At 34.4% G+C, this 23,984-nt stretch overlaps 1 protein-coding gene across 3 annotated transcripts in view; it reads right to left on the bottom strand.

The window, feature by feature from the left end:
- The window catches only part of FAM13B (family with sequence similarity 13 member B), a 64,118-nt gene that overhangs the window by 25,012 nt on the left and 15,122 nt on the right, over positions 1–23,984 (bottom strand). For all 3 annotated transcript variants that reach the window (XR_004254665.1, XM_032209403.1, XM_032209404.1), the window contains exons 2-11: positions 22,593–22,759; positions 21,317–21,505; positions 19,533–19,745; positions 17,518–17,692; positions 16,833–16,974; positions 15,005–15,174; positions 9,345–9,386; positions 7,654–7,797; positions 6,110–6,236; positions 196–260 (exon numbers count right to left, since the gene is read on the bottom strand). Coding sequence is in view for 2 of the 3 variants with exons in the window: in XM_032209403.1 (XP_032065294.1) it covers positions 196–260; positions 6,110–6,236; positions 7,654–7,797; positions 9,345–9,386; positions 15,005–15,174; positions 16,833–16,974; positions 17,518–17,692; positions 19,533–19,745; positions 21,317–21,473 (1,235 nt within the window). In the remaining variant the exon portion in view is untranslated. The remainder of the gene's footprint in view (positions 1–195; positions 261–6,109; positions 6,237–7,653; positions 7,798–9,344; positions 9,387–15,004; positions 15,175–16,832; positions 16,975–17,517; positions 17,693–19,532; positions 19,746–21,316; positions 21,506–22,592; positions 22,760–23,984) is intronic.

Genomic DNA, 23,984 nt, shown 5'->3' on the forward strand with positions numbered 1-23,984 from the left:
TAATACTATCAACTCACTAAATGTACTCAGTCCTAAATATTCTAAGTATAGACATTTTATCTGTTCTCCTAGCAACAGATAAATGTCCTCATACTAAGGAAACCAATTCTGGAAAAACAGTTCCTCATAAAGATAACCTTAATAAAAAGTATCTTGCCCCAGACCCAATGTTCTCATGTATACTGCAGTACATACTTATTTCCAAAGGATTCTTTATCTTCACCTCCATCATCACATGGCTTCAACAATACGCCTGCAGCCTATTGGTGAAAACAAAGACCTTAGCATGGTAACCACCATTATGTTTAAGAAAGGAAGAAAGCTGCAACATTCTGTGATTCTAAGGGAATTTTTTTAAAAAATTAAACTACTTAGTTACTTTAACTTCTGGGGGGAACCTTTATAAGTGCCCTGCTGAAGTATGCTAATGTAGATCAATTTGAGGCCGGAAGATGTAAACAAAATATTAACAACAAGGATTCTGAGGACTTGTCTCAGCTTATGCAGAATGAGCCATCTGCTGGACTCCTAAAAGATACTATTAATCCTTGTTACTAAATAAAGCCGCAACATGGACAGAACATTGCTAGCAGAAAGCACTCATGCCACTAATAAAGAAACACAGTTAAAACTGGCTTATCTGTTAAATTTTAATTTAAAAATCTGTGTTTAATACAATGAGAAAATCACATTAAAAGTGATTATTGACTAATCCTTGTGGACAGCTGATAGAGAAAAATACGCAATTCACTGCTAAGCAGTAATAGCACTTCTTAATATAGCCTCTCCTCTGCCCCTTGGATCTGAAGATAGCTAAACATTCTTCAGATAGTTTTAAATCATTCGCTCTTTTCCTTTTTAAGTAAAGCACATTTTATACCCATGATATAAAATGAGGGTGGTATTCAGTTCCCAAAGCCCTAATCCAAAATGCTGAAAACATGTATTTTTAAAAAATTATTATTTATTTATACATTTTCTCTTTAAATACGTAAGTGCTTTGTAAACAGCGTGTTGTTCCAAAATCACACAAGAAGTTCTGGAAATGATATTCCAGATGAAACTTGTTTATTTGGGATATTACAACTCCCAAAGCACACTGAACTGCCTCCAGTATGGAGAAATCCAAAAACAAACTTCACCAAACCACCCTTGAAAGGGACAATCTTCAGAAAGTTAGCATGGCTTACTGGAACTGCAAAACTATCTTAACATTATCTAGAATGCCCTGTCTCTGGAAATTATAAATTTTGTATATCCCTAATATATTTTTTTATATTTCTATGGCTTATATCAGAAGCCATTTACTATTATTTATAAACATATGCATTCTATTTCTTGGCTCTTTTGATTTGAAGCATTTAAAATGGTTCTATAACACTGATTAAAATAATAGCATGGTCTTATTTACATCCTTTACAATAGAAGGAAGGGCAAAACTATTGTAAAACACAACTGAAAGTTACATATATTTGAATATTTGCATTTTTCAGAAAATTCCTTAAAATAGTACATATAGGATTCTTAATGCAACTACTTTTATTAATACTTGTAATATTAATACAATGGTAGCATGCTAATATTATGTAAATCTTAGTAAAAGAAGTTAACAAATGGTTCTAATATAAATATAAAGAGGAATAATTCAGCTATGCATTGCTAGGGTAGTATGGTAAGTGAAAATCCCATGCAAAAAATGCTAATTTATAATGAGGAGGACTACATTAATTAATTTCCTACAAAGCTGTTGTCTTCCTTTAGAAAAAGTGGTAAATTGTCACTTTTTTCCTTTTTAATTCTGAAATTTTTCTATAGATCTGAAGCTTTTTTACAATAAAGACTCCTTTTTACCACCCTGTAATTCCTTAATTCAGGATAGAGTCAGGGTGACTGGATGGTGCTGAGACTTTACTGGCCAGATGCCTTTCCTGACACCCCGCAGTACAGATTCTCTCTTTTTTTTTTTTTGCGCCCTAGAAGAGAAACATTTGCTGCTACCTAGAATTGAACTCTCAATTTTCCAAGTGGGAGGTGGGCGTCTTCACCACTAGGCCACCATGCCACTCAAAAAGTTTTCTACAGTGTCTTTGCTAATTTTTCCTTTAATGAACATTCACTCAGAGGTAGGATTCTAAAAAATAAATAAACAAGGTATTTTGCAATATTCTTGGGGGTGTATCTCTTGAAAGAGAATGTCACATAGGACAGGGCAAAAATCATGTATTTTGCACAAGCACAAATTATTTCAGGAAAAAAATGGCAACTAGCAAGAACAAAAAAATTTGTTTTGTTCAAACACTGCTTAGGATTCGCAGCAAGTATTCCCTTAAGTTTGGACACTAAATATATAGATATAAGAAAATACATATAATAAATATCTTCAAACATGATCTACAGTTTAGCCTTCATTTTGGGTTGGGGGGGCAGTTCCAGGCTAGTCAGCTGCTTTAAATTTCTATGCCTTGGTAAAAGTGTTTCCTGTTACCCTCTCTTTTGGTCTTTTTATAAATACACAGTACTGTGCAAAAGTTTTAGGCAGGTGTGAAAAAATGCTGTAAACAAAGAATGCTTTCAAAAATGGAAGTGTTAAACATTTATGTTCATAAATGAACAAAATGCAGTGAATGAACAAAAGAGAAATCTAAGTCAAATCAATATTTGGTGGGACAACACTTGGCCTTCAAAACAGCAGCAATTCTTCTAGGTACACTTGCACACAGTTTTTGAAGGAACTTGGCTGGTAAGTTGTTCCAAACATCTTGGAGAACTAACCACAGATCTTCTGTGGATGTAGGCTTTCTCACATCCTTCTGTCTCTTCATGTAATCTCAGACACACTCGATGATATTGAGAGCAGGGGCTCTGTGGGGACCATGCCATCACTTCCAGTACTTCTTGTTCTTCTTTACGCTGAAGATAGTTCTTAATTACTTTGGCTGTATGTTTGGGATCATTGTCCTGCTGGAGAATAAATTTGGGGCCAATCATACGCCTCCCTGATGGTATTGCATGATGGATAAGTATCTGCCTGCATTTCTCAGCAGAGACCACTATTAATCCTGACCAAATCTCCAACTCCATTTGCAGAAATGCAGCCCCAAACGTTCAAGGAACCTCCACCATGCTTCACTGTTACCTGCAGACACTCATTATTGTACCGCTCTCCAGCCCTTCGACGAACACACTGCCTTCTGCTACAGCCAAATATTTCAAATTTTGACTCATCAGTCCAGAGCACCTGCTGCCATTTTTCTGCACCCTAGTTCCTATTTTTTTGTGCATACTTTAGTCGCTTGGCCTTGTTCCCACGTCGGAGGTATGGCTTTTTGGCTGCAACTCTTCCATGAAGACCACTTCTGGCCAGATTTCTCCGGACAGTAGATGGGTGTACCTGGATCCCACTGGTTTCTGCCAGTTCTGAGCTGATGGCACTGCTGGACATCTTCCGATTTCGAAGGGTAATAAGCTTGATGTGTCTTTCATATGCTGCACTATGTTTCCTTGGCCGGCCACTGTGTCTACAATCCTCAACATTGCCCATTTCTTTGTGCTTCTTCAAAAGAGCGTGAACAGCACATCTTGAAACCCCAGAGTGTTTTGAATCTTTGTCTGGGAGAGATCTTGTTGATGCAGTATAACTACCTTGTATCTTGTTGCTGTGCTCAATCTTGCCATGACATGAAACTGTCTTTCACAACCTCACCTTGGTAGCAGAGTTTGGCTGTTCCTCACACAGCTGTTTCTGTATCAGTTCATGACTGGGTTTCAACCTATGTGTGACATTGATGATCATTAGCACCTTTTTGGTATAATTGGTTGATCATACGCCTGACTACAATCCTACAAAATCCCTGACTTTGTGAAAGTGTACCTATGAGAATGGATGCTGGTTTGAAGGCAAAAGGTAGTAACACCAAATATTGATTTGATTTAGATTTTTTGTTCGCTAACTTTGCATTTTGAAAATTGACAAAAATAAACAATCATTATTTGTATTTCTGAAAGCATTCTTTGTTTATAGCATTTTTTCACACCTGCCTAAAACTTTTGCACACTACTGTATATTGTATGACAGTGAAATGTTTTGATCAGATTCAAAGAGAAAGACATGCTTTAAAGCATTCACAAGTGTACACACTGCATCTGTCAGCAATACTTCAATTATGTGTGTCTTTTCTAAAGTTACGGAAGGCAGTTATTCATACTCAGGAAAAGATACAGCTGCTCTGAGTTGCTGAGAAATATTATGCAAGTTCCCAGCTTCTAAACATATTTCCTCCTTCAAAACGTAAGTGCTGTAGTGAAATTGCAATATTTGGAACTCACAAGTGTGAACAGGATATAGTGAGCAGACATAAAATGGTGGGTATCCTGTTAATTAGATGGGGGAGAATCAGAGCAAGCATTGACAAAATGTGGGACATTAACACTTTGGAACTAAATTTTATGGGAACAACATTCCAGCTTTCCAGCTTTTCCCTATAACAATGAAGGTTTAAACATAATTTTAGGCTAAGTGATATATATTTCCCAGGGGCAAGTAAGCCCTAACATAGGTCTCTGCAGAGAAAAGAACAAGATTCTCTGGTAGAATCCTGAATTGTCCTGAAATGATCTGATACAACTCCCTGCTTACCCATCATGTTGCCTGGATTATCTTGAAAATACCTTTTATTTTCAATCCAACTAAGTTCGTACAGGAACAAATGTATCAAATGTATGTGTTCTTTTATGGATATTGCACTTGGCTTCTTGTCACAGTAGAAGGCAAGGAGAAGAATGGCAAAGTAAACAGTTTTAATTGGAATTAATTTTGTGAATGCTTTAGTTAAAAGATTAAAAATAACAGGTGAAAAGGTGAAAGAACACAGGGCAAATCATATTTTACCCCAAGGGCATGAAGAGTACAGTCTCCTGAGCCAAAAAGGAAAAGAAACCTGAAAGAGTGTAAAGCCTGCTAGCATATGGATGGCTTTAAGGTCAAGATATTAATTTGATGGACATGTTTAATGTCCAGAAGGCACTGGATTCATGTTCTGCATGGAGAAAAGGCAATGCTCCTATCTATTGTTACATTAAAATGCCAGAACTGTGTTCACAGGTGTTCCAAATGTGTTGTGGCCCAGCAGGAGCCGTTGGAGCTGCCACCAGGCTCCGACAGAGAGGGGCCCTATGAGTTGGCTCTGGAGGATCCTGGACAGGGTTCCGACTCCGAGCAGGGCGCAGAGAGGCTGGTTGGCCACCAGGAGGTGCCTGAGCTTTGGACCAGTGGGGAGGAGACAAGGGAGAGTGAGCCAGACACCAGCAGTGAGTTATTCCTGGATGCTTGGCACCGAAGAGCTAATAGGCGTAAGGAACAGTTGCGTAGTTACAGGAGATAATTGCACTCAGCTGGTGGTCATTAGGCTCCTCTCCAGACTATAAAAAGACTGCTTGTGCACATGCCCCTCTTGCAGAAGTCAACGCAGGAATGAATGTCGGAGAACATTACTGTGAGCTTGGCAGGCTGGATTGCTGCCAAACCTTATATGTGCTAGATTGCTGCCCAAGCTTGTCTGTGCCTGTTTGCTGCCAAGGACCTGTGTGTCTGTTAATTAAATGCTGTAACTTATCTTTGGCTCAGAGTGTGTGTTGGTGTGGGACGAGGGGGTGTCAAATGAGTGCCTAAAAGCAAAATTCTTATAGCTTTGACTACCACTTGCCTTTTCAAGCTGTATTTACAGGTATATGGAGCACCTGCCAGTTCAAGTTGAGTTTCAACAGAGGAGGCAAACTCTCATCCCATGGCTTGGATGACCTGCCTAGCAGACTGCATTAGACTTACGTTCCCCACCCAGAGTTACAAAGAAGAATTATGACGGTCTATGACCATAAAAATACTTCATTGAAAAGGAAGAATACAAGCATAGTCTGGAGACTCTCTTATATCAATGGAAAGTGAGGATATTGTTATTATAGCTATTTTACAGCAGGATAACAATATATTTACAAAACAAATGCTAACAGTATTCCTTCTGGTTATATTTCAGATTGAACTAAAATATTTTCAGACTACAGTTACAGGAAAAAAACCTCAAAATGCATGAAGCATATTTTATGCTACTCTTACCTGATAATTTTCTTTTTCCTCAGACACAGGTTGTACAATTTCACTGTCTAATTTAGTGCAATTCACTGTTTCAGAGCAGTCTCCAAGATTCTCATAATCTTTAGTAATATTCTTTTCAGTATCATCCCTAACAAAAGGAACAAGATGCTAAATAATGAATTTTACCTGCATAAAACTATCTGGTTATGGGTTTAGGTTAAGGATTTTAAGCATTTACTATTTTGGTGATCATAATATTCTGGATTAATGAAATCAGAATATGTATGTACAATTGCATTCAGAAAAGAAAAAAAGTAAATTCCTAATATCCATTAATTATTGAATAAGATGCTCATAAATGTTATAGCACAAATACATATAAAATTCTACTTTTGGGGATAACTTAATATTGTTCCTATCAAATCCAGCCATAGGCTGTAGATACTGCAATGATCCTTAGACTGCTATCCCCCAAAGCAAGGAATTTAGAACAGTGGTAGAAAGAAACATATGTTGCGGTTGGTTGATACAAATTGATCACACTGAAACCATTCTGAAACAACCGACATCTACGAAACAGAAGCTGCTGCCTATTCAAACACGTTACTTGAAGAATAACTTCAGAAGAAGCGGAAGGGGAATGAAACTTTCCCCTAAGCCACTATATCAAAAAATGGATCTAAAGATGCTGCAGGCATCTTTGTGCTACAGGTAGTCCTCAACTTACCATCATTTATTCAGCGACTGTTCAAAATTACAATTCTAAAATAATGGCTTATGACTCGTGCCCAAAGTTATTACCATTGCAGCACTTCCACAGCTACATGACAAAAATTCAGGCACTTGGCAGCCTGCCTACACTTACAATCAAGAGGCACATCACTGCCCATTTATTTGTTTGTATTTCATATTTCTTAACTGCCCATCTCCTTTTGACTGCCCTGCACCCTGCTTCACCACATAGGTCTGCAGCTACTTGACACACCCACCCACCCCGGGTGCCTCAGCAAGCAGCAGCAAGCATTCATGCGCCTATAATGTCTTTCTTTACGACCACCCTCGCTTATGACAGAAATTCTGGTGCCAATTTGTGATGTAATAGTACTGTGGAATCATTCAGTTTGGGTATTTCATTTGCAGTTGGCTAACATCACTGAAAATACTGTCAGCAACAACAATCTACAAATTATACTCCTTATTTAATTAGAATGTCCTGCAGGTAAATCATCACCTGCCACAATTGGACAGCAATATAAAGTTCCTTGTTTATTCTTATAGGAAATTGATTTGAAATAAAACACAGCAGAGCATGAATAAATTATCAGAACACTATGAAATCGCTTATGAAATATATTAAGGATAATAGAAATGCTATCAAGTATCCTCCTCTTCATTATCATCACTATCATCATCTTTATTCATTATCCATACTATCATCACATAGTGCCCAAACACTGCAAATAATAAAATTTCATTTTATTGCTATTTATTTATTATAAAAAATCATTTTTATTTTAAATGATTGGTTTTTGTAACCAAATAAGCAATATAAAATAAAATCTTACCGGTTGTTAGATCCTTTTTCATCTTCCTCAATATCTCCTTCATGACACACCACTTGGTGCTGTAAATTGAGATCTTGATCTATGCTGCTCTGCAGATCAAAAAGATGTTGTTCTACAGCTGCTCTAATTGTTCTTTCCAAGATACTTGAAATAAAACAATGATATGTATTAATAATCTATTTTCTTATGTGTAAAATATGTTGCTCAATTTTGTTTCTAGCACACAGAGGATATTCAACTAAAAAAAACTAGTTTATTCATTCACTTTTATTATCAAATAGACACAGTGTGCATACATTACAAAAATAAATCTTTCTCAAAGTTTTTAATTAAATCAACTACTGTCATTGTACAGTTCAAATAAGACAAACAAAAAGAAAAGCTACAATAACAGACTACAGAAAGAAAAAAACTACAATCAAAACTAATTCCTTACACAAAGAGGATTAAAGTAAATTCCTTTATAATTCCAACTGAAAGCATGAAAAAATTTAAAAATTAAGTCAAAGAGCCATTGATCCCATATTTTTCTATCAATTTTTAAATTTAATAATTGGAGGGAAAAAATTACTGGAGTTGACACTCCATTAAGTAAGCTGAAACAAGTGAGTATATCCCAGTTTGCTAACCTACTGCTCCCTCCTCCTATCTGGATTAAGGTTTCACTTAAGGATGACCATATTACTATTGGTTCAGGCTTTCCTAAAGAACATTTGTTTAATTTGTTCACTGTAGACTACTGCCTATTTAGTGCTTTATTTATATTTGGTTACCTGTATCTGAAATCTTGTTTTATTAATGGAAACATTAATATCAATATAGATATAAAAACAATAATCATTATCCATAAATCACTCCTAATCACTAGTTATATTGCTGTAATATCATGAATTTTTCTGACGCTCATAGTTCAAAGTAATACAGGTTTAGAAATGGAAGCAGGCTGAGGCCAATCTGAAGGAATAGCAACCCTTCTGAGAATTGGTGGTTTAATTGTGAATTGTACAATATAAAGGTATAATTTAAAAAGGAACTAAAAAGATACAGAAAAAATGAATGTCAAAAGAACAAGAATTTAGGGTCAATACAAGCCATATGCTCTTAGACCAATAAGAAATGTGGGTATAGTGAAGATTAGGAAAAGAAAAATGGTGGCTAACTTTAACAGATATTTTAAATAGTCATTCAATATTAATTCCAACTTTTTATCTATACTAAAGTCAGCCAGTATTTATTCACCAAAAGGTCAACATTGCAAAGGTTTCATAACATTACAGGCAGTCCATGACTTACAACCACAATGGATCCCAAAATTTCTGTTGCTAAGCAAGACAATTGTTTCATTTTACAATCTTTCTTGCTACAGTTATTAAGTGAATCAGTGCAGTTAGTAACATGGTTAAGTGAATCTAGCTTCCCCATGGACTTTGCTTGTCAGAAAATAGCAAAAGGTGATCACATGACTCCAGGACACAACCATTATAAATACATGCCAGTTGCCTGGTGACCAGATTTTAATCATGTGACCATGGGGATGATTCAATGGTTATTAAGAGTGAGAATTGTTATGTCACTTTTTTCAGTGCCGCTGTAACTTTGAATGGTAACCAAACAAATAGTTGTAAATCGAGATTACCTGAATACAATGCAATCTTGAATATTTTCTACACCTATGGGGAATTTATACTTACTCTGCAGAAGCTGGCAAGATACTTAAGGGGGAGAGATGAGCACTGCAATGAAAATACAGAGTCATTCAGAGTCATTCAGATTTCAGTTCCTTTCATTTTAGTATATTGTAATGATGTTCAATTAGAAAGCTAGTATATCAATGACAGGTTACAAACACTAATACAAGCTTTAGAATCAGCCATAATTCTAGTTGACCAGGTTATGAGTTGTCTTTACCCCTCTTTTAAGATTTTCTAATTCAGCATACTTAAATGCGGTCCTTTAATATATCTTGCAAAACATATTTTGCAAGCAAAACAATACAGCAAAGCATGAACTGCTAACAGAACAGACCCAGGTGTTGATCTCAACAATAACTATTGTTATTAACGTTATTTAGTAATGCTAGGAAAGCCTGTGCAAAGTATTTCAAAAAGGTGCTTTGCAAAGTGTGTTAACATGAACAAAGCACCTCTCTTTAAAATGATAACGCAGCCACATACTTTGCAAGCTGCTTTAAAAGCTCTCCTTAGTTGCTTATGCACAGAAACAGAGTGTTTTTATAAAGGAAAATATATGGTCTATCTTATAAAGATTTTGAAGACAGCACCCCTATCACCTTGCTGCTGTTTCTTGAAAAAATGAAGTATGAAAGGAAAAACTATATTCTTTCCTCCACATTAAAAAGGGATGTGTTCCTTCCTTCCCCTTCAATTTACATGAAGAAATGCAAAATGCTTTTTATAGGAGGTGAAAAAACATTTTTAATTTCCTCGCAGGACATGATATGAAAGAAGAGTATTTTAATTAACATAGCAAGAATGTTTATAGCAGCACAGCTGGGTGTAACATATCAGGGAGGACTTCTTATGACTGGCAGGAAGGCAGTTTTATTCATCCTTTAGATTAGTATCTCAAAACTTCCACCAGAAAAATTGTGACTATTTAAAGGCAGCAAAGCATTAATTATTGGGAAAAAGAAGTAATACATTCAAGGTTCCATAATCAAAATAAGTATCTTCTCATTAAATTTTATACTTTGTTGCACTTGAGTTTTCAAAATATTGTACGAAATATATGAAATTTTAATGAATGTTCTTCCAAAATAATTTTGTGTTTCCTTGCTCTAAAAAAAATGAAAGGGTTTAAAAAAAAACTCAGTTAAGTATAAATTTTGTCATTTAATCTTTTGTCATGTTCTTTATAACAAAAATTAGCAAATCATTAAAAATATTGTGCACCTGTTCAGTATTGATGTAAGTAAACATGATATAAAATAGTTCAGAAAGCAGTAATGAACAGTATTAGTCAAACATCCATAATTTGATGAAGTTTACAGTAATTAAACAGGGAAGTAGCCTCCAAACAAGAAAAATTAGTGGCTTTGCAGGTCAGGAAGAAATGAGGTTTCACATGCAAGTTTAAATGAATGTCTCAAGAACTAAACATGAATAGAAAATGTTTGATTGGAAGCTCTAGTCAGTTTTAAGTACGAACTGAGAAGACAAATAATAGAGAATAACATTTTATAAAGCGTAGTTCACTAACATCTAACTACAAAAAAATTGTATGTTTATTTATTTTGGGAAAAGTAGAAACAAAGGTTTTCCATTTTGGGTATAAATAATTTTAATAGTAGGACTAGCAACACATTTTTTTCTATATCAAAAAAAAATCCCTTTAAGATCCTAGCATACTTACAATGTCATGTCATAAAGTTAACATACAAATTTCGAAGCTTAAAATACAATACTAAATTAGTTTTACAGCTGCTTTGTTTGCTATAACAAAGGCCATCTTATTTTTGCTTATACATAAAAAATATGTCCCCCAATTATTTTTCCCAAAACCACCACATTTTTCTTTTACTAAGTAACTGTTAATTTTGGAATGGAAAAACAAATGCTTTTCATCTATTGTAACTAATAGGAACAAGCTCTTAACCTGTGAAATGCAATGAAGTACTTAAGCAGCATTAATGAGAAGAAAGGACTCGTTGGAAAAGCCCCTGATGTTGGGAATGATTGAAGGCAAAAGGAGAAGGGGACGGCAGAGGATAGATGGTTAGATAGTATCATCGACATAATGAACATGAATTTGGGCAAACTTGGAGAGACAGTGGAGGACAGGAGGAGTTGGTATGCTATGGCTATGGGGTTGTGAAGAGTCAACATGACTTAGCAACTAAATAATAACTTAAGCACTACATTAACACTGTATTATATAATATACAGAGGATCAAAAGAAAGTTTAACAAAATGAAATAGTTAAACAAAATTTATTAAAGAAATTTTTAAATAAGCACTTGAATATTCAAAGTTTATCTAAGGTACTTTGATCAGCAAGTATTTCATTAAATTATATAATAGCCGTATTTGACAAAGTTCTAAACTTCTTTTAGTGCTTCCAAGAAGGGGGGGGGACTTAGTCAGTAAACAAAACACTCAACACTGCCTCCCCCACATCAGCTATCTCCAATGCAGTGATTATTCTCCAAAAAACAGTATCACTTCCAAGCCTAATTTTTTTTATTGCTTTTACAGTCTCTTTCATTAGTTTTAAGATTTTAATATTTCAAGCAGCAGCATTACTTAGGTGAATTTCTAACAAAGAACGACACAGCATAATACAGCATGACCATTTTAATATGTTGTCATAATCTGACAAAATCGTGTAAATATTCATAAATTATAATTTTAATAAATAAACAAATAAACAATTAGGAATACATGGTTTATTCTCCTTAAATATAATAGATTATATGACTGCAGAGAAATAGCAGTGCATAGCAGTGCATATTTCCAAAGCTAGTTAGCTTTTAAAAGTTATTTCAGTTCTATTATGCAACCCTTTAAGTCAGCTTACCTATGTAGTAGAACTTTGTAAGCCATTTTCATTGTTTTTGCTATTCCAAATGAACATTTCATATGAAAACACTTCATTGGAAAAAAACTAAACAGATCAGCTTGCTTAATTTAAGTAGTTGCTTCTAAGATAGCATTGAAGTACTGCACTAAGTCCTGCAGTCTACATAGAAAAGACTGCAACATGAGGTCACTACAGACAGTAAGCTGCCCAATCAACATTTTACTTCTAATAGGCAACTCCTGGATACAAGAAAGTGGATCTTAAGGGCATCTGAACAAATTTGCAACCTTTTCCATTTAAATCATCACAGAAAAATGTGAAATGTATAAATGTCGTTCTAATTTCAATTATTCCATATCATAGTTTACATAAGCCCTTAATGCAGCCAAAGAATAGGAAACTCAGCTCAAACTGCAATAAAACTAGTTTATCCAGCTATGAAAGTAAATAATATTCATCAACAGAGATGAGTATACAATAAAAGTATCACAGATACTTTAGATACTTTAAATAGATATCATATCTTGATATCTATTTTTGGTGTTATTCAGTATTAGTTAACAGAATAACAGAGTTGGAGCAGAACTTGGAGGTCTTCTAGTCCAACCCCCTGCTCAGCCAAGAAACCCTATAACATTTCAGACAAATGGTTGTCCAATCTCTTCTTAAAAACCTCCAGTGTTGGAGTACCCACAACCTCTGGAGGCAAGATGTCCCACTGATTAATAGTTCTAACAGTCAGGAAACGTCTCCTTAGTTATAGGTTGTTTCTCTCCTTGGTGTGTTTCTATCCATTGCTTCTTCTCCTGCCTTTAGCTGCTCTGGAGAATAGCTTGACTCCCTCTTCTTTGTAGCAGCTCCTTAGATATTGGAACACTGCTATCATGTCACCCCTAGTCCTTCTTTTCATTAAATTTGACAATCCCAAATTCCTGCAACCATTATTCACATGTTTTAGCCTTCAGTCTCCTAATCATAAGAAACAACAGTAAATGCACCTTGAATTTCCCTTCCAATTCTCTATAGTGTTATTTATTATTCATCACAAGGTATTAATTAATCCTGCAATTTATGAAGACAGAACTATCCAATTTATGAAACAGAGCTAGACATTTGTAGCATCGACATCTAAAAGTAAATACAAACCTGACATATAAGTGTCAAACATTATCTAGACAATTTGTTTTCAGTACATAACAGATTGACAATGAAGTAAGCACAGAAATATGGCTAGATATGTGTCGTCCTCAGTTAAAAATTATATGCAATGAAAAGGTTAAATCCTGAATTAATCATTGTATATGTGTATGATAAGAAAATGAATACTGTTTTATACATATGCTTCTAATGTGGCCTATCAAATTAATACTTATGAAATAATCAGAAATAGCTATTTAAAATAGCTGGGCTTCACCCTATGTACTCTTTTCCTTCTTTTTACATGACATTGTAAAATTACACTTTGCTTCCCCCCCCCCCCCCCCCCGGAAACCTTCTGCCATCTTAGGTGAGATCTGCCTTCATACTTCTGACCTTCCGAAAGAGCCTAAAAACTTGGTTCTGCCACTTGGCTTGAGGCCCCAATAGGGGCCTGCTACATTGGGGATGGCCGATGGAGCAGAGAATATTCTCATCAACATCTTGGTCCTTAACTTTTAATCTTTTCCCCCCAAATTTTAATTGTTTAATACTTTCTAACTTTTTATTATATTGTAAGCTGCCCAGAGTCACTGTATTAGAGAGATGAGCAGCAGAGACATTTAATATATAAAAAGAATAAGTACAAAAATGTTATTTCTTATTTTTTGGTTCATAACAAATTAGTTGGCTGCTATATTAAGGATGCTATATTCAAAATATGCAGGATGTAATAAACAAAATGTTATATGCCTACATTGTAGTCTTTAAAAAGATCATTTTAAATGGGGGTTCTAACACTGATTTTTTGGATATTGGATATTAAGAAAGTATATGGAATTACAGAGAACTGTCAGTTTCATTTTTCCTATTAAGAGACCATTAACTTTATTGAGTAGTAGACACAATTAGTGGGATATTGTTTTGACTTCATCTAACATTCTATATATTAATACACCCTATTTCCCTCCTTTTGTTAAAATATTTCTGTTATTATTACTCACATCAATATAGTAAATTAGGAAACAAGGAAACAAATTTGCAGTCACTATGGGAATTGAAACACTCCCACCTCACCCCATTAGTCCCCCAAAGAAAGCTTAGAGAGATACCCCCAGCATGATTATGGCAGAAGCCATGTAGAATAATGTTTACGTTTACACCTTGCAGTTTTTCTACTAGAATCAGGCTAGCCACAGTGAGAATGCTGGATCCTGAACATTAACTCAATTCATTTTACATTCTTGGAGGGGTGGGGATTACATTACTTAAAGCAGCAAATGAGTCAGAACTTTCAAAAATTGTTTCAAGCTAAATTAAGTGTTAATTTTAAACTATTATTTCATTAAATTGTGAACTGTTTTATGAAGCATTGATATCCTGAAATTTTGTCATGAATCCATAATTCAAAATGCAACTATTTTAAACTGTTTTGCATTATCAGAGAATCACTCTAGTCCAGACGAAGGAAACTCAGGTCTGAGATCTTTGGGTCAATTTGACTACATTACTGTATCTAAGTTTGACTTCTGTGACAGAATGGTTGGAAAGTTGTTTCCAAAATTTTGCACAACTAAAATCCTAAAATTCAAAACTAAAACAGAAGCATATATAGTATTGAAGTATACCACAGTGTACTGTCTATTGATACCATCCTTAGTAACTTTGCTGATACCTTGTTGAGGCTGAAACACTACATGACTCCAGGATGCTCTCCATCATATCTTGAGGCTCTGTATCTTCCCTATATTTTGGATCCTCTATGTTTTCTTCCTCTTCCTCTTCTTCTGGCAGTTCTTCAGACTGCTCAAGCTTTATATCATCTTCATCCAACAAATCATTTATCTTTAAAAAAACAAAGAAAGAAAAAACAAGTAACATCAAGAGCCCATTTTCTCAGATAAAACAAATTATTAAATTCCACACACTGGAGGGAAAGTATATGTTAAAAATAAAGTGGATCAAACTTTATTGATACCTATGTTTTGGATCTCAACTCAGCAACATGTAACAATGAACCTCTGGACTCGCAGCCAGGGATATTGCCTATAAAATGTAACTTTAAGCCAATACACAAGAAGAAAAACAAAGATATCTATTCCTTGAAGAAAGTCACAAGATTTTTAAGAGATTTAATGTGGATCTTCTTTAAATAAAGCACACATATCATGAAGAGTAGCAGTGTTCTCTAGCTTAATAATACTAAAATCTCTGCTCTTCTTATTTCTGAAAGCAATTTAATGAAATCTCAATCTAACATAGATAAGGTAAAGATTCCCCTCGCACATATGTGCTAGTCGATCTTGACTCTAGGGGGTGGTGCTTATCTCCGTTTCAAAGCCGAAGAGCCAGCGCTGTCTAAAGACGGCTCCATGCTCATGTGGCCAGCATGACTAAATACCAAAGGTGCACAGAACGCTGTTACCTTCCCACCAAAGGTGGTTCCTATTTTTTCTACTTGCATTTTTACATGCTTTCTAATTGCTAAGTTGGCAGAAGCTGGCACAAGTAACAGGAGTTCACTGTGTTACGCAGAGCTAGGGATTTGAACCACCAGATTGCCGACCTTTCTGATCGACAAGCTCAGCATCTTAGCCACTGAGCCACCACGTGCCCATAACATAGATGCAATAGATTAAATTTGTGTTCAAATTTTATCACCAATAGGAAAATCATCTATTTCCAAAATCTGCTTGGACACATTGATTCTATGCATATGTATTTTTCTTGCTTCTTACTAGTTTTCAAGCTTATTTTCCCAGGAGGAGACAGAGGGGTTAAACAGTAACATTAAATGAACTGGTTTGCATAACTATTTTTCACGCTGCACTTGCAGATAAAGAATTTTTACTTGTTTTATTGTATTTATTAAATTTTTATGCCACCCATCTCTTCTCTAAGGTGACTTAAATAAATTACGTACATATCACTGGAGCATGCTATAATTATTACCGCTAGATGAATGAACTGAACAAAATTCTTCTTTGTTAAACCATGATTTTCTCTTAGTTTAAATATCAACAATTTAAATAATAGCACTGCACATATTATATTTGAACGTTTGAGAAAATGCAACATACTTTTCCTCTCTCATGTAGCAAAGAGAAGAGAGAAGTATGAAGAGTATAATGACAAGGCTAGACTTGTTCACATCTCATTAAACCATAGATTAGTGTTAAAGTTCCCCTATGAGAACTGGTTTTGTTTAATAATTGAGTAAAATAGCTTATAACTGTATTTCTGCAAAAAGGACAATTAACATTACTTTAGAATTTTCATTTGGGCTACTCTCTGAAGTATATAAGAAATAGGGTTCTATTACAACCCAGCTATTTCAAGCATCTTCTGCATATAGTAAAATAAAAGGTAGGAATATAAATGAAGCCGAATTAATAAACTGAACTAGAATTTCTAAACATATCTCACAGTACATTATACAGCAAAATATTTCTATTTTTACATTACAAATATTTTATATATCCAAAAATACATTAGTTTCTTACCTGCTCAGTTACTGAACTTAAATCATTAGATGAGAAATCTTCCTCTTCATTTTCAAAAAGTTCATCATAATTTTCTAGCAGTCCTGCCATTATTCTGCTAACAAGTTCTTGCTCTTTCAGATCCTCCACATCTGTGTAAATGCTTTAAGAATGTCCAAAACTAAATTCATGTTTTTTAACATTATTTTATCAAATGATGTTAATATTTCCTACTCCAGGGTTACCAGAGGTAAAGATTAAAAAGGACTGCCTATATACTATTTTCCTCTCTAAAGCTAGACAACTTTCTAAGAGCACCATCTACAAGAAATTACTATTTTGGTTTGTCTAGCAAACAAGGCCACTGCTTGAATTACCCCAATTCTGATCATCTAATATCATTGTGGAATTACATTTTAAAAAAAATAAGTAATGGGCAGATCTAATATTTATACAAAAATTGAGTTTTGCTAATTTAAAGTAATTAATTAACAAAAGTTTTGTTAATTTAGCAAAAGAAAAAACTTCTTTCACTATTTTAATAGAAAAGCTAAATTTAAGGAGCATATAATTTTAACATAATATTTAATAAATTTGCTGAATGGATAAAATAAAGGAAGGTAAAATAAATTACTTAATTGTTAGATTACAGGAAGAATTTCTTAAATACACTTTTACTCTAAAGGGGAAGGGAACAATATCTTACTGAAAGACATCAGGACCAAAAACTGCAGCCAATGAAGTTGCAGACCAAATCTCTTCATGATGTGATGCTACATTAGCTAAAAATCTACACAGAAACTTTAATAAACTGTAATTCACAGGCGGAAGTTGTTGCAAGAGGAATCTTAATTTTCTTCCAAATTCATCTTCATTATAATCTGCAAAGTGTGATAGAATTTTTAATAAATTTTAATGCAGTATTCCACATTTGATAAATTTCAATTCAAATAGCAGTATGAAGTTTCATGCAGAACCGTTCAATTCAATTTTAAATATAAAGGTCACCTTTTAAGTAAAAAAAACCTTTTCAGTAATTGAATATTTTTCACCTAATTTTCTGTCCTTGATTTTAGCAATCTTTCCTATCATCCCTGGTTTTTGTATAATTATTTGTTAATTTTATGTTATCTTTATCTTTGTCAGATGAATTTAAATTATCTAAACAGATATGTATATGAAATGTATTTTAATATGTAATAAAAATTTCCATCCTCTCCCAAGTATTGTAGTCATTTTATACCAGGAATTAACATCTGAAGCTGTTACTACTTCTATAGTTTGTTATATTTTAATATTTTAATTCTGTGTCAATAGTTTTTCCATCTTGCCTGCAGAAAACATGACTGCATTCTATATATTCATATTAACCAAAACACCAAGAGGAGAACACACAGATACCAAGTTATTAAGTTATTCATTTATTTTGCAAAATATGTATCACAAGTATATCAGATTGGCTTTGAAAAGGTATTATTAGACTGAAAACAAAACATTGGATAAAAATATCTATATTTAAATATAGTACATGCAGCAATCAAGAGCTATATTCTGATTCTGTTTATTTATAATGGTTCAGAGAACTCATGCACATTGCTCAGTTGTTCAAGTTTAGCTCTTTATCAGACCTTTGTTATGCAGGTCTGTGCCAATCTTTTTAAGAAGCTGCTTCAATGCTTTTTCCCAGTTATCTAAACACACAAATATATTCACAGATTCTGCCAGAATCTTTGCTAAAACAAATGGTCAGAGGACCTAGAAAGAGGCTTGAAATGAGTGCATCAAACCTTTAACAGATAGTTGCCCTTGACATTTCTGAACAGCAAGTTCACATTTGCTTGCCTTGCCAAGCATTCCTGCAATTTTCAAACCTATATCTACCTACCTACCAAGATATGACGGTCACCTCTAAATCTATTTTGATTATCAATATTAAGAAAAATATAGCTTATTTAGCAATCGATTGCCATTCAATAGAAGAAACTGAAACATATAGATGCATACACTCAGAATGTTTATTAATTCTAAAAAAGAGTTTAAGAATGTTTTTAAATATTTCTAAAGAAAAATGAAATATCAATTGAAGGTATCTTTCAAAATGTTTTCAAAATATCAAACTTTCAAAATATCTGAATTTATTTGTGGTTCCATGTGTTGAAATGTTCACATAATTTAGATAGTTAAACCACAAGAAATTAATGGAAGGATATTTTGACACACATGGACTTCATTCAATCCATCCAACACATATTCTTTGACCAGCTTGTATGTTAGATTTACAAATTTCTGAGAAGGGATCACATAAAAATAGGTATGTCGGGATTTATTAAGACAATTTCATTTTCTCTTTAGTTTTTCAGATATAGAGATAGGGCCAAAACCTATCTCTATATATCCAGTGGATATCAATTTAACAGAGCTCCAAACTAAATTAACCCCAATCATCAATAACATAGTGTGCATTTATGTCTGTAAAGAGGTAGGTAGATATTATAATATAATCATAATAAATGTTCTGTTTACATAATTATTAAATGGGTCTAAAAGTGGGAGAATGCTATTCCCACTACATACAGCTTTTATTTTTATCAATATCAAGGTTCCCAGTGATCTTGATACACATTTGAAATATTACAGAGGAAAATGTTTCAGACATTTTAAATTTCTAAATTAATTATTTCTGAGCAGATTTTTTCATATATATTGAAGTCATTCCAATACCTTGAGGCAGTTGTATTAAATGCATATGAAGAGTGCCAGGAATAACTGGTTCTGGAAGTGCTTGAAGAAAATATCTAAGAAGACTAATAGCAGAAGGTACATCTGCTTCTTTAACCAGGTCCACATCTTCTCCTTTATCATATCTTTGCCGAAGCCACTCCACTGTTTCTGCATTCCCATTGACTTGAAAAAGTCCTTCTTGCTCTAGACCTCCTTCAAATAGAATGAAAAACCAATATTCCCTTTAAAATAAAAATATATTCATTTCTTACCTATGAATGTCACGAAAACAAGCAAAAAAGAGGACCTAGCCAATGCTGCTACCTAAAGAAACATTTACAAACATCAACAAAAATATTGGAGCAGTGTGAAAAAACATTTGTCATTTAACAATGAAATCCACAAAATTTCCAATTTCAAGTTCATGGAATTTTTGAATGGAAAATACGCTAGAGATTGATTAGAGGTTGTGAAATGGAACATTACATGCTGAAAAGAATTAGTTTCTTGCTTTGAATACAGGTAGCCCTAGATTTAAGACTATAATTGAACCAGGAATCATGGTTGCAAGTCATGGCAGTCATTAAGAGGGTTATTGCATGACTATGTCTGATTTTATGACTTTTGCAGCATTCGAGCATCTGGCACAATCATTAAGTGAATACTGGGGTCTTTAAGCAAACATTGAAGTTGTTAAATGAGTCTGTTTTTCCTAATGGGTGTTTTTTGCTGGAAACATGAAGTAAATGCTGGAAACTGGCAAAAAACCTCACCAAAATTGGATTTAAAAGACCATGAGACGCTGCAAATGGATATAAATGTGTGCCGGTTGCTAATGTCCAAGATGCAGTCACATGACCACAGGCTGTGTGTTTATGTGGATATAGGCATCAGAAGTTCAAAAACAGGTTATAAGTAGTTCTGGGCAAGTTTATCATAACTTCCAACAGTCACTAACAAACCAGTCAATAAGCGAGGACTACATTTACTGTTAATATGTCAACTAACACTTGTTTTGTGCTCAAAATAGTATGCTTAGGGCATTTATTGTTCACACTTAAAATAGTTCAAATCTTTTCAAACATTTTACACACATGTAAAAATAAGATGTACTAATAGTTTCTCCCATGAGATTTTATTTATGCACTGGAACTTTCTCTTGTTCTTTCCTCAAAGTCCACTTTAGAATGTCCTCAACTCACAAGAGCAGATTTAGTGAGTATATAAAGTGATGGGAGAAGAATTTGTTCCATTGCATGTAATCCTCAATTTACAATCATTCATTTAACAATCTTTTGAAAGTATGTCAGAAAAAATGACTAATGATCTCTGCATCACACGTATGACCATCGAACCATCCCCCGTAGTCACATGATCACAATTCAGGCACCTAGCAACCAGTTTGAAATTATGATCAATTACAATGTCCTGTGATCATGTGATCACAATTTGTAAATTTTGTTCTTAATTTCCAGCAAAATAGAAACTGAAGTGATTCACTTAACAACCACTGGAAAAACTGCCATAAAATCAATTCTGACTTGACTTATGACCATAACAACTTAACATGGAAATTCCAAACCCAATTATAGTCATAGGTCAAGGGCTACCTGTACAAATGTTTCTTAGATTATAGGAGTGGTACAGAAGACAGTAGGATGGCATTCATTGTCATAAAGCACAGAAGTGAACTGTATTCATAACTTCCCAAGAAGAATATGTGAAAAATATTTATGTTTCTAAGTTTTAATTTTATCATTAAGGCACAGAACAAAAATACATACCATGTTCCTCAATATAGTCCACGACATGGCGGACTATGAATGGAACTTCACTGCCTGGTTGCCCTTCTTGTTGCAGTTCATCAAGTGGAATTCCAAATATTTTATTAGTAAGAACAGAGTTGCAATTACTCAAAGAAGGGGAGGAGCTCTTCCTCATATCTTTATGCAGCCCAATGTCAAAGTGTCTTTCTGAAAATAAATTAGTTGTAGATTTAACTTCTTCAATGTAATGCACTGCTTCCCCAGATATTTATTACCTGAAAAGGGATTAGAACTGCTTCTAGTAATAAACACCATCACAAAATGATGATTTCATTAGATGCTGGCTACCAGGCAAATTTACCCTAGAAGCTAGGTAAACCAGAATGAATACCAAAATTTGGTTAGCTATTTCATTTCCTGGATAAGGCTTAACTTGTCTCCAGTTTAGTTTTTTTTCATTAAAATTTACTCTCATTTTTTTATCAGCCTGCTACTATCACTGTAGCATGCTGATAAATTTTCACCATGTGAAAGATTTCACCAAACTTTAGGAGAGACATCTCCTAAAGGGAACTGCAATAATAATTTTATTCAACCCCATTTGTCTTGTAATTTCCGGATTTAATCCAAATGCATCTCTATTGCTCTAAATACTTAAAGGTGGGAACGAAATTTTAAAATACAGCTGCCTAATATTCTGAAACAAACCACTTTTCACAAACTTTAAGCACATTATAAACTGATAGACTGATTGTTTATAATTTTTATCACATACTGTTTAATAGAACAGATGATTACCATAGACAGCACTTTCACTGCTTACATGCAACCAACAAAATACTTCTGGGTGGGTTTTGAACTATCTCTAAAAGTTATTAAAAATCAGAATGTACAATTCTGGACATCAATTATCAAACAGTTTAGGTCTATGCCTTTTGAATAGTACAAAGAACTACTTTTGACAAATTTCAGCCTTTTACAAACGTTTATTGGCATTTTAAAAAATAAGGAAGAAAACTGGATTTTCATAAGGATAATTACAATAAGTAAATATGTAGTATCTTAAATACAAAAAAGCTAAATTTGAATGGATAGTGTAACCAATATGAGAAATGGGGGAGGGGGGCTTACATATGAAAATATGCAGACTGCCCAAAGTTGCAGATCAGAGTGTATCTACCACACTACTGAAGAATGTTCTCCATTATGTTCCATTTCTATAAAGCAATATACCTTTGAAATAAATATAACTTAAGAATATCTTGAGAAAATAATAATAGTTGAGAACACCTACCTCACAGCACTTAAACACCTATGTTCACAAAATACTTTCTATGCCAGCTACCTTTACTGACCAAGCATTCTTTTGTCATTTATGGTTGCTTAAGGTTATGGCAGAAGATCAGCCTGTAGTTCCTCATTGAAGATGGGCAGAACTTGATCAGTATCTCAGCTATTAATCTGCAAAACACACAAAAGCATTTGAGTACTTAACAATGTATTCACAATACACATTACTGTACTAAAAAATAAAACTAAATTCTGTAGCATGTAATACATTTCCCATTTGAAAAAGTTTGACCTTCAAACAACTTGCTCTAAAATCAAACTCCTTGTCTGTAGTTTAGGGCATAAACTACCCATTTGTTTGAGACTTAATAAAAATGTTCCAATGCTGTTTCAGTCATGCCAGAAATGTTTCAACCTTAAGAATTGTGTTTCAGTCTTAAAATGAAGGCTTTTCACATTCACTTTTCCAGGATGATTCACACAGCATCAGAACACCTTCTGTAAGTTTATAGCAATTAATTTGCCCTCAGAATGCAATGCTTCATGTTCAAAACCAACAAGTAGCAGAAATTTTGCACTCCATTGTATGGTCCAAACCAAATTTAAGAATAGATTATTGTTTCATATTATTGATTGACAATGTTAATTATGCAATTCAATGATTCTCAAGGTGAATATTATATATAAAAGAAGAATGTATAACTCTAAAACACATGTTTTCTCCGTAGAAATTATCCATTGTTATAAATAGGATTAGTTACTGAGCCAGAATGGAGCAACATTCTGTATGGTAGTCTACCAAAATACAGAAATATTTATCAGGAGTTAGAGCAGGGGTGTCAAACTCAAGGCCCACAGATCGCATTGGGCCCGCAGGATGCTTAGATCTGGCCTACTGGGCCAGCATGAAATAGCAAAGGACCGCCCCGCAGTGCCTCTGCTGCCAAAATTGGGATGCGGGGAGGGCACGTGTGGCCCCTCCCCGCACCCAATTTTTGGCCTGGACTGCTTCCTGCAGCACCCTAACAGCGAAAACAGGTTGTGGGGGAGGGGCGCAGGTGGCCCCCACACCTCGTTTTAGCTAGCAGGGTGCTTCAGGAGGCATCCATCCCATCTGCTGTCTGTTCTGTCTCCGCCCCCCAGCCAGCCAGCCCATGGAGGACAACTACAATGCTGATCCGGACCTTGAAGAAATCCAGTTTGACATCCCTGAGTTAGAGGAATAAAAGCAATTGTCCATTAAATGATTATATATTACTTACCGTACAGTAACTGAAAAATAAAATATGTATGTATGTATGTATGTATGTATGTATGTATGTATGTATGTATGTATATATGTGTGTTCTAAAATAACTGCTTGTAATTTACCAAATACTCATTGGCATTTTTCTGC

This window comes from Thamnophis elegans, chromosome 2, assembly GCF_009769535.1.
Source record: "Thamnophis elegans isolate rThaEle1 chromosome 2, rThaEle1.pri, whole genome shotgun sequence".
NCBI classification, from domain to species: domain Eukaryota; kingdom Metazoa; phylum Chordata; class Lepidosauria; order Squamata; family Colubridae; genus Thamnophis; species Thamnophis elegans.